We start from the raw sequence: 10,393 nt of genomic DNA, 5'->3' as shown, positions 1-10,393 counted from the left end.
GGCTCGAAGCAGGATTTCAATAGAACGAAAAAAACATCGTAAGTAGTAGAGGGATCCCAACCGGCGGTATCATTGCTGCTCCCTACCTGATGTGGTTCATCGTGCAATGCTTATGTGAAATCTCAATCCAAAACTATTGTCCTCAGAAGAAGTGTCAAGATCTAATGAATCAATTAATGAATTAGAACTTTGCTGGTGGAGATGAACTCCGAATGGCCTAAATGCTCTGGATAAGGTGGCTGCCACTGATTCTAGGGTTCCTACCAGCAAGGACACACGAGAGGGCCATAGAGCGTGGTGAAGAAGAGGTCACGAGCATCGCAGGACAGGGGAGGAGCGAAGGAGTAGATCACCATGGACGACGACGGGTGGAAGGGGACGCGAGCGACGAAGTGAGTGGAATTGTGGAATGATGGCCTCCCAGCCAAAATTTGTTTGGCATACCATTTCATTCATATCTAACACGCCCCCTCGATCACAACTTCACCAAGTTGAGATTGCTCTTAACAGTTCCAACCTTATGGGGCAGCCAAACATGTTGATGTCGGAATTCGCAAATGAATTCCACGAATTCCGACCCAAATGATGGGCGCCAAACGAGCTGTTAAGGAATTTTGTAAAGTTCTGCACCGAATCTCAGGTAACAAAACCTGAATGGCACAACATGGTAAATTCTGACAACCATGCTGCAATTTAACCTTAATAAGTCTGATGTGGAGAAGTTACAGAATATACTACCTATCTACCCACATGATCTATGCTTTATGTCGCTTCTATAACTTGTCCCAGCAATTCAATTCACTGCAGAGCGGCGATCTATGATTTCGGACAGTTTGATATGTTCTTTAAGAAGCCTCTCCAACTGCTGGGTCCAGCTCCTTTCTTTGGTACTCTAGCCAGTGTACATGTATTTACAACGCTTTTGTTGTATGGCAATATCAGTAATATCTGGGGTAAATCCACTTGCCCCGGATATATAAAAATCATGTGTGTTTGTCGTGACCCTTCAACGATTTGATGATGCTCATCAAGAACTGCTTTTCGCCATGGTATCTGCTTAAGAAACAAGCCGCATCAGGATGATTAATAATACTCCGCCCATTCCATAATTATAGTGTGCACTGGTTTTCTCGAAAGTCAAGCTTCATCAACTTTGACCAAGTTCAGAGAGAAAATTATCCATATCAAGGGTACTTCAAATATATTGCATGAAGAATCTAATGGTACTGATTTGGTATTCTAGATGTTAATAAATTTCCTAAAAATTTGGTCAAAGCTTGCAAAATTTGACTTCGGTAAAATCTACCATGCACTACATTTTGGAATGAAGGGAGTATCGAAAAGAGCAAGTATCATTCTGTGGTGATGTAGTGCTTACATCTCAAGCAATGAGAAGATCAGGCACATGATGCCTATCGCCATGTGAATGGGAAGGGTCTGCTTGAACCTATTTCTATTCAGAAACACCCTCTCGGAGAAAGCTGTGGTCGCACCAGAAATGAGCAGAACGCCCCAGCCCGCTGGCAAGCAGTGGCGAAAGGAGAATGAGCCCTGTAAATATGTCATCAGGTATTATTTTTTACAAATGTAATCCTTACAAGGAAAAAATCCCAAGGTGGAACATTCAAGACTTTACCTTAAAATACTCTTCGATGAATATTGCAGAATATGAGATTCGCAGTAGCATATCTAACAGACAGTCAAGGAGGAAAATATAGATTTAAAGAGAACAAGTATAGCAGTCATTATCAAAGGATACTGACAGAATTTGCAGCAATCAACCCAATAGCTCCGGCAGATTTAATAAAAGTAACATTTAGAACAATATAAATTGCTGAGAAGAGGAGCAATATATCATTTGACTGCTTAAGCTGCTTTTCATTTGCAACAGAATGAAGGAAAGCTTCAGACATGCCTGAAAATATCGAAGGATAGCAGAGTCATTCATGCGGAACTTAGTTAATATGCACATTTAACCAAATACTACATAGCCCAGTAATATCTAACAATCAGCACCACCACCAGCATGTTTCTTGTTCATAGAATATTAATCAAGAAAAGGTCAAAATCTAGCCAAGAGAATGCATAGTATAGTTAGTTTTTGATTCAATAAAGGTTTTTTTTCAGCTATACTGTTGTGCAGGATGAGATATCGAAGAACAACTGATAGCTTTCAAAGGAGAGACCAAGTCATAAATTGGCTGAACGTAACTGCTAATTAAATGGTTGGAAAGAAAATATAACTGCTCATTCCTCAAAAAAAATGCTCCTCATATCAAGTTGGATATATTACTGTGCTACATGCATCATGACTGAAGACAAATCTAAAAACAGAAAGGACAATATTGGGGCTGTTATGCCCAGTGTTCTAAATTCTGGGTTTGCAAAAATTAGTTTAAAATTAAATACACAATTTGGATTTGACAGGTACCCGAGCAGAGTTATTATTCGCCAATGAAGTATTCTTAAAGTTATTAAGAAAAACTACTTTGCAAGATTATAGAATGAATAAGAGCTGCTGCAGAAGTACTAAATACAAACCATTCATTGCTAAGAAGATTATGTAAACACAATAGTAACGGAGGACAGCTGTAGCTTCGCCATCACTATATCTTCCTCCATATAGTAGATTCAGAAGGGTGTATGAATAACTTGGACCAAAAGAAATGATCACGAGACCTGCATTGTTGGAGGATTATCATATTCAAGGGCTGGCATCTAATATCCACAGAAAACTAGGAGACTGAATTTGACAGCAAATAAAACATGTAGATAAACAGATTAATACACATTACACCATTCAGTACTGGACAGCGTACCTATCAGCATAATAAGTTTAAGAGCTCCGAGCAAAGAACCTTCCAGAATGGATAAATTCTCAGGAGTTTGCCCTGTGGATAAGGATCCATCATAAGCTCGTTCAAAAATAATGCGCACAACATATTGTTTTAGTAATTTGCCTAAGAGTTCAATAATTTTGGCCAACTATAATTGTAAGGACCAGTTATTAAACAACAGCACCAAACTGAAAATATGTCAAAACTTATAATTTCAGATAGCTTGAGATATAGGAATGGTCATATCTAAATTCTAACAACTGGACATCAGCAGCATTATAAGCCGGAATTGTGTTAAACATTACAATCTAAGATAGCAAGGAATATGCAAAAGGAAATCTTGTTTTCTTGCATTGGTGGCAATGCTTATCCTAGCAATAATAATAATCCATAGTACTTGTAAGAGGCTTATGAGTAATTTAAATAATGAACGATGAGAATAGCAAACATGCAGAAAGTGTGCAGAAATATCAAAACGACCAATAGCCGGTACACAAAGCAGTCACTTCAGAAAAGCATAATAAATTCAGCTGACCAAATGGATTTGAAAGGGCAAATATATTTCATCAGTTTTTTTGTTTAACAGACAACAGCACAACATGGGTTAACCTCTTTTGAGTAATCAGGTACAGAGATGCTCAATAGACAAAACTTTTAGGCAGATTCTCCTGGAACGGTAATAATAAGGATAAGCTCTCTGGACTCCTATCCTGTTATGCGAACGCCATCCGAACCGGTTGAATATAACCCGAGCCACCATCTCCCATTGGTTGCACCCAGTAACCAAAGGCTCCCTGGAGTCCATAGGAGTGAGTAAGGACCACGTACGGATCCAAGCTGTAGCTCTGAAGATAACCTGCAAAAAAGTTAAGTTGTGTTGTCTGTTAAAAATCATATCATTTCTGCAGTTCCATATAGCCCATAATAACGCACATATTCCAATCTGAATACGAGTTGCCGTGATCTGTTCAACCCCAGCTAACCACATCCCAAACAAAGACGCAATATCTACTGGAGGATTGATATTACAAGCTATATGAATCGTTCTCCAAAGTAACTTGGCAAGTGGGCATTCAAGGAATAAATGTTGTATTATCTCATCCTGAGCACAAAAACAACACCGCGAATTGCCTGCCCATCGCCTCTTAAGTAAGTTGTCCTTTGTGAGTATTACTTGCTTGTGGACAAACCACATAAAAATTTTAATCCGCAAAGGAACCTTAACCTTCCATATATGTAGTGACCTTGAGAGGGGGCCAGAATTAATCAGATCCGTATAAAAAGATTTCATCGTAAATATCCCATTTTTAGTTAACTTCCATTGTGTTGAGTCCGGCATGTCGGAGGGTCGAACTTCAATCAATCTCCGAACCAAGTGCATCCAGGCTGTCCATCTCTCACCCACTAACGTACGTCTGAACTGGATGTTCAAGGGAATAGTTTAAAGGACGATACCTACGTAATCCTCCTTACGTTACACAATATTGTAGAGGGTGGGATATTGTAAGGCCAGGGGCGTCTCTCCTAACCACGTATCCTCCCAAAATCTTGTTGACATCCCGTTGCCAACCAAGAATTTGACCCTACAAAAGAACATATCCTTCGTTCTCATAAGTCCCTTCCAGAACGGCGAATCAGTCGGTCTGATGGTAACCTGGGCTAGCATTTTCGAGTGCAAATACTTATTGCGCAGGATTTGAGACCACATGCCCTCCGACTCTATCTCTAACCTGTACAACCATTTGCTCATAAGACATTTATTCTTAATTTCCAAGTTCTCAATACCGAGGCCCCCTTGGTCTTTAGGTCGACAAAGGATATCCCATCGCGCGAGACGGTATTTCCTCTTGGCCTCATCAGACTGCCAAAAGAAACGAGATCTAAAGAAATCAAGTCGCTTTCGGACCCCTTTCGAAAGTAAAAACATTGGCATGCTAGTCAATACTGAGTTAATCAAAACTAGCCGACCTCCATATGACATCAGCTTGCCCTTCCAGCAACTGAGTTTTTCTTTTCAATTCGTTCTTCAATACATTTCCATTCTTTATTGGATAGCTTACGGTGATGAATCGGAATACCCAAGTAACTGAACGGTAAGGCACCTAATTCGCATCCAAACAATTGTCTGTATGTATGTTCTTCGTCTTTGGCCTTCCCAAAATAGAACACCTCACTCTTATGAAAATTGATTTTTAAGCCAGACAATTGGTCGAATAGACACAAGATCAGTTTCATGTTACGTGCCTTAGCCATGTCATGTTCCATGAACAGAATAGTGTCATCAGCATATTGTAGAATGGACACCCCTCCATCAACTAGATGAGGAACTAAATCCTCTACATGGCCATGCTGCCAGGCAGAGAGCAGTTAGGCAAAAAATCGATGAAAGTCAGTGTGTTGTTGCCTGTTTGCAGGAAACCAAATGCTCATCTTTTGACTCTAGGTCAATTAAGAGTTTCTGCCCTAAGAGATTTGACAGCTTTGCTTGCTCTCCTGCAATGGGAGCCCCTGGGGGAATTCTTGTGGTCTGGAACTCCTCTGTTTTTCTTGGAACTTTACTTGAAATTCAGCAGTTTGTTGTAGTTGTGGAGTTTGTGTCCAGACAGAACAATGAAAAATGGACTCTGGTTGCTGTATATGGGCCTTGTCAGGGTGAAGCTAGAGATAATTTTGTCACTTGGCTATATAACCTAAGTATTCCTGTTGATGAGAATTGGCTGCTTTTAGGAGACTTTAATTTCATTAGGTCCATAGATAACAGGAATTTGCCTGGAGGGGACCTAAATGACATGTTCATCTTCAATGAGATAATTGGGCATTTGGGCCTTCTAGAGTTACCCATCAAGGGAAGAGCTTTCACTTGGTCCAATATGCAAGACAACCCACTTCTTGAGCAATTGGACTGGTTTTTTACCTCAGTAGACTATATCTCTGTCTATCCTATGACTGAAGTGCTCCCCCTTGCTAGGACTGCATCTGATCATGTCCCCTGTGTTGTCACAATCGAAACGTCTATCCCTAAGTAAAATCTATTTAGGTTTGAGAACTATTGGTTGGAGCTGGAAGGATTTATGGATTGTGTTGCCAAGTGTTGGAAAAAGCCCTATAGGAAGGGACACATAACTGCTAGAATTGCTGAAAAATTCAAGTCTCTCAGAATGTGCCTTAAAAGATGGCAAATGAATGTTTCTAAGTTGAAACTCCTGATTGGTAAATGTAATCATGTTATTTCGCTGCTGGATGACTTGGAGGAGTGGAGGCCTCTGTTTATTCAGGAGCTTAACTTCAGGAAAATTGTCAAAGTGCACCTGGAGAAATTGCTACATTTGCAATTCCTTTATTGGAAGAAAAGGTGTACTATCAGATACATTAAGGTGGGAGGGGAAAATACAAAGTTTTTCCATGCCATGGCCACTGAAAGGCACAGGAGGAATTCTATTGCAAGTCTCAAATTGCCTGATGGTACTGTGATCAATGATCATGCTCAAATGGAAGGACTCATCTGGAATTGTTTTAAAAATAGGATGGGCACATCAAGAGGCATTGTCATGGGCTTTGACCTCTCTGCTCTCATCACCCCTGTGGAAGGCCTTGACATTCTCACCAAACCTTTTGAAAAAGATGAAATGGACAAGGTGGTTCGGCATATGCCTGTGGATAAAGCTCTAGGTCCTGATGGCTTTAATGGCCTGTTTTTCAAAAAAATGCTGGCATCTAATTTCTCAGGACTTTTATGAGCTAGCTCATGAATTCTATGAGGGTGGTGGTATCTTGGATAACATTAATGATTCCTACATTACTCTTGTTCCTAAAAAGCTTGCACCTGAAGAGGTTGGAGATTATAGGCCTATTTCTCTCACTAGTATGGGCCTGAAGTTTCTTTCTAAAATGGAAGCAAATAGGTTCCAAGAGGTGATCTTGCAGTTGATTCACAAGAACCAATATGGTTTTATTAAGAGCAGAACAATCCAGGATTGTATTGGCTGGACTTTTGAGTATTTGCATCAGTGCCATCAATCTAGGAGGCCAATTGTAATCCTTAAGTTAGATTTTGAAAAGGCTTTTGACTCTCTGGAACATAAGGCTCTTTTTCAGATTCTTAGGCATAAAGGTTATAATGAGAAATGGATTCTCTGGATGAAGCAGCTGCTGGGCACTGGTACTTCCTCAGTTCTTCTTAATGGTGTCCCTGGGAGAAAATTTGTTTGTAAAAAGGGGGTCAGGCAGGGTGATCCTGTCTCTCCACTTCTCTTTGTTATTGCTGCTGATCTGTTGCAATCTGTCATCAATGACATGTTCAGAAGAGGAATTCTCCAACTGCCTATCCCTTGTCATGACCAGGATTACCCTGTGATCCAATATGCAGATGATACTTTAATCATCTTGCCTGCTGACAGGATTCAGCTCCTGGCCTTAAAAGATATGCTTCAAGTGTTTGCTCAGTCCACTGGCCTTGATGTCAACTACCACAAATCTTTCCTCATCCCCATAAATGTTGATCCTATTGTCATGAATGATCTTGCTGTTGCTTTTGGTTGCCAGATAGGAAAGATGCCTTTCACTTATCTTGGGCTGCTAGTGGGAACCACAAGGCCCAAAATGGTGGACTTTATGCCTCTGGTGGACTGTATGGAGAGAAGAATGACTGCTAGTTCCTCTTTTCTCAATCAAGGGGAGAGGCTACAATTTTTGAACTCTGCTCTGTCTTCAATGCCCATCTTCTTTATGTGTAGTGTGGTTGTTCCAGCTGGAATACTCAAGCAGTTAGAGAGAATTCAAAGGTAGTGCTTGTGGAGAAAGAATAGAGATGAACCTGTCCCCTCCCTAGCTGCTTGGGAGCTTATTTGTAGGCCAAAAAACAGGGGTGGTCTTGGTATTCTCAATCTGGGGGTTCAAAATGTTGCCTTGCTCCTCAAACATGCCAGTAACTTCCTTAATAAAATTTATATTCCTTGGGTATCTCTCATTTGGGACTCTTACTACCATGGAAGGGTGCCTCAAGGAACATCTTCTTGTGGCTCTTTCTGGTGGAAGGATATTTGCAAGGTTATGTTGAGTTTTAGATAGTGTTCTTGGGTTGAGGTTAATGATGGTGACACTGCTCTATTCTGGTCAGATAACTGGAATATTGGTGATGAGGTCTCTCCTCTTCAATCAAGATTTCCTAGATTATTTTCTTATGTTAAGGACCCATGGATTACAGTCAAGGAGTTCTTCAGTTCTCAGGATATTGTCCAGCATTTCCATCTCCCCCTGTCTGCTCAGGCTTTTGGAGAGTTGGGCATGATTGAATCTATGATGGATTCTCATAGCAGAGTATCTGGCTCTAAGGATGTGTGGTCTTGGAAAAACTCTTCCAAGCAGTATAGACCCAAGATGTTTTACACCAACACATTTTAGTCTGAAACCTTTAACCCTCTGCTCTGTTGGATATGGAAATCATCCTGTACTCTCAAGATTAAGGTGTTTGCTTGGATGCTCATCATGGACAGGCTGAATACAAAGGATATGGTGGAAAGAAGGCATTGGCACATGGAGGATGGTGTGCATTGTAGACTCTGCCCCCTGCAAGTTCGAGAGACCAGGGATCATCTCTTCTTCAACTGCAATTTCAGTGTTCGTGTCTGGAACTACTTGCAAATTGATTGGCCTGCAGGGCACTCTATGTCTGATGTCGCTATTCAGGCTAGGAACAATGTTGATAAGCCTTTTTTCTCTGAAGTGGTGTTCACTGCATGTTGGAACATTTGGATCATTCGAAATGCCAAGGTTTTCATAAATGAGAGGGCCAGATTTTATAAATGGCGTACTGCTTTCGGGCATGATATCTCTTTGTTGCAATACAGGATTAAATCTGCCTACAAGGATGACCTTCTCAAGTGGATCTCTTTCCTTCCCCCTTAAGGCTTAGTGTAGTAAGGCTTTTATGCCCCCTCCCGTCCTTTTAGTTTAGCTTCTTTTTCTATGTTACTCCTTGTAATCTGCTGTTGTATCTTTGTAACTTTGTTTTAATAAAAAATTTGATATGCTGTGGGGGTTTGCCCCACAGTTTCCAATAAAAAAAATGACGGCCAACACAAGTGCTAAAAAGGGCGAATAGAAAACTGAAAAAACAACTATGAAGGGGCCCACAAGACACACACCCATAAACTGGCAGCGTTATAGAAGAGAACCTTCTATGAGGAAAAATCATCTACAGAATGCACTGGCAGGGAAGACCAAAATCACACCAGACATGTCCCCATGTTCTGGGTCACAGGACAAGCACACTCAAAACATAACATCGAGCAGCACAGAAGAGCCTAAACAAATCACCACAAGTATATACACACTGCAAGGCTAACAAGTTCGTCCGAAGCGTAACAAAAGATTATAACAACAGATAAGGTGATGATAGCAAATACGTGCATGCACTAACAGTAGTAGCCATCCTAGTCAGGCATAACAGAAAAGCATAGATCAATACATGCAATAAGAAACAAAAGCAAAGCCATAGGTAACCACCACAGGATCAAGGCGAGAAAGATCAAAAGGAACCAGCCGAGGCATAAACCTCGGGGTACACGATATTCCAAGTCTCATACGTGCACTTCTCCTCTTTATCTTCAATAAGAAACTTAAGGGATTTCCTAGACGTGACTCGCGACACGGCAACATAAAGCTGCCCATGAGTAAACACAAGCTGCTTCAGATATACTCCAACAAAGGATACGGTATGCCCCTAACTTTTATTTATCGTCATCGCATATCACAACCTTAATAGGAAATTGTCGTCGCTTCAAGATGAAAGGCCACTTGGTTTTCTTTCTCGTCAATTCTATTCTGGGTATGTAGACAATGTTTCCGATATGAGAACCTGTCATTATTACAGCCTGAATCACACGATCAACCAACTCTTTAACAATCAGGCGAGTCCCATTGCATAGGCCATTGGCTTGGCTTAGATTTCTAAGAAGCGTGATAGGCACACCGGGTTTTAAGAATATCCTATGCTTAGGATAATTTATCATAGAAACTGCGTTTAAAACTTCAGGAGGATAAAACACATTACTTTCTTTAACAGTATAAGCAACTTCAAATATTGAGTCGCAGCTTAAATACTCTCGACCACTCTGCGGCACAGGAGACATCACATGAATATTATCCTTCTCAGCCACCTCATTGGTTGGGGTTAAAATAGCTCGCTCACGAAGGTACCCAAGTTTTTCATAGTTTGCGAGAAAATCAGTGTAGGTAGACGAAACTATGGCAGAAATTTTATCACCGTCAGTACGAATCAGTAGGTCATCAGCTATTTTTATCCACGCGGCTTCAGATTCTCCTTCCCTCTTGGTTGCTGGGAGCTTTCCATTTCCATGATCTAACACCCACCTACTAAAAATGCCACACCTTGCTGTAATATAGGATCTACACCACGCATTGAGAGGCGCATGTTTATGGACAAACGCAGGACCAAAACAGACTTCTAAATAGGAGAATTTGTTATGGTTGCATCAACAATCTCTGGCCTAGACCCACCTTCAATAACAGGTAATATCTGTCTAAAGTCACCTCCC

The 10,393-nt window shown here is 40.8% G+C and overlaps 1 protein-coding gene across 5 annotated transcripts in view; it reads right to left on the bottom strand.

Moving 5' to 3' along the window:
* Nucleotides 1-651: 651 nt before the first annotated feature.
* Nucleotides 652-10,393, bottom strand: part of LOC123052634 (protein RFT1 homolog) — a 14,760-nt gene continuing 5,018 nt past the window's right edge. For 3 of the 5 annotated variants that reach the window (XM_044475937.1, XM_044475934.1, XM_044475936.1), the window contains 6 exons: nt 2,820-3,693; nt 2,542-2,679; nt 1,760-1,915; nt 1,637-1,689; nt 1,379-1,551; nt 652-1,053 (listed from right to left, as the gene is read on the bottom strand). In XM_044475937.1, coding sequence (XP_044331872.1) covers nt 984-1,053; nt 1,379-1,551; nt 1,637-1,689; nt 1,760-1,915; nt 2,542-2,679; nt 2,820-2,829 — 600 coding nt within the window. In that variant the 5' untranslated portion in view covers nt 2,830-3,693 and the 3' untranslated portion in view covers nt 652-983. Of the gene's footprint in view, nt 1,054-1,378; nt 1,552-1,636; nt 1,690-1,759; nt 1,916-2,541; nt 2,680-2,819; nt 3,694-10,393 lie in introns of those variants that run through there. The other 2 variants (XM_044475935.1, XM_044475933.1) reach the window with 2 other exon arrangements.

This window comes from Triticum aestivum, chromosome 2D, assembly GCF_018294505.1.
Source record: "Triticum aestivum cultivar Chinese Spring chromosome 2D, IWGSC CS RefSeq v2.1, whole genome shotgun sequence".
NCBI classification, from domain to species: Eukaryota; Viridiplantae; Streptophyta; class Magnoliopsida; order Poales; family Poaceae; genus Triticum; species Triticum aestivum.
Note: the sequence above shows the minus strand (reverse complement) of the source record. Positions and strands in the feature narration are given on the sequence as shown.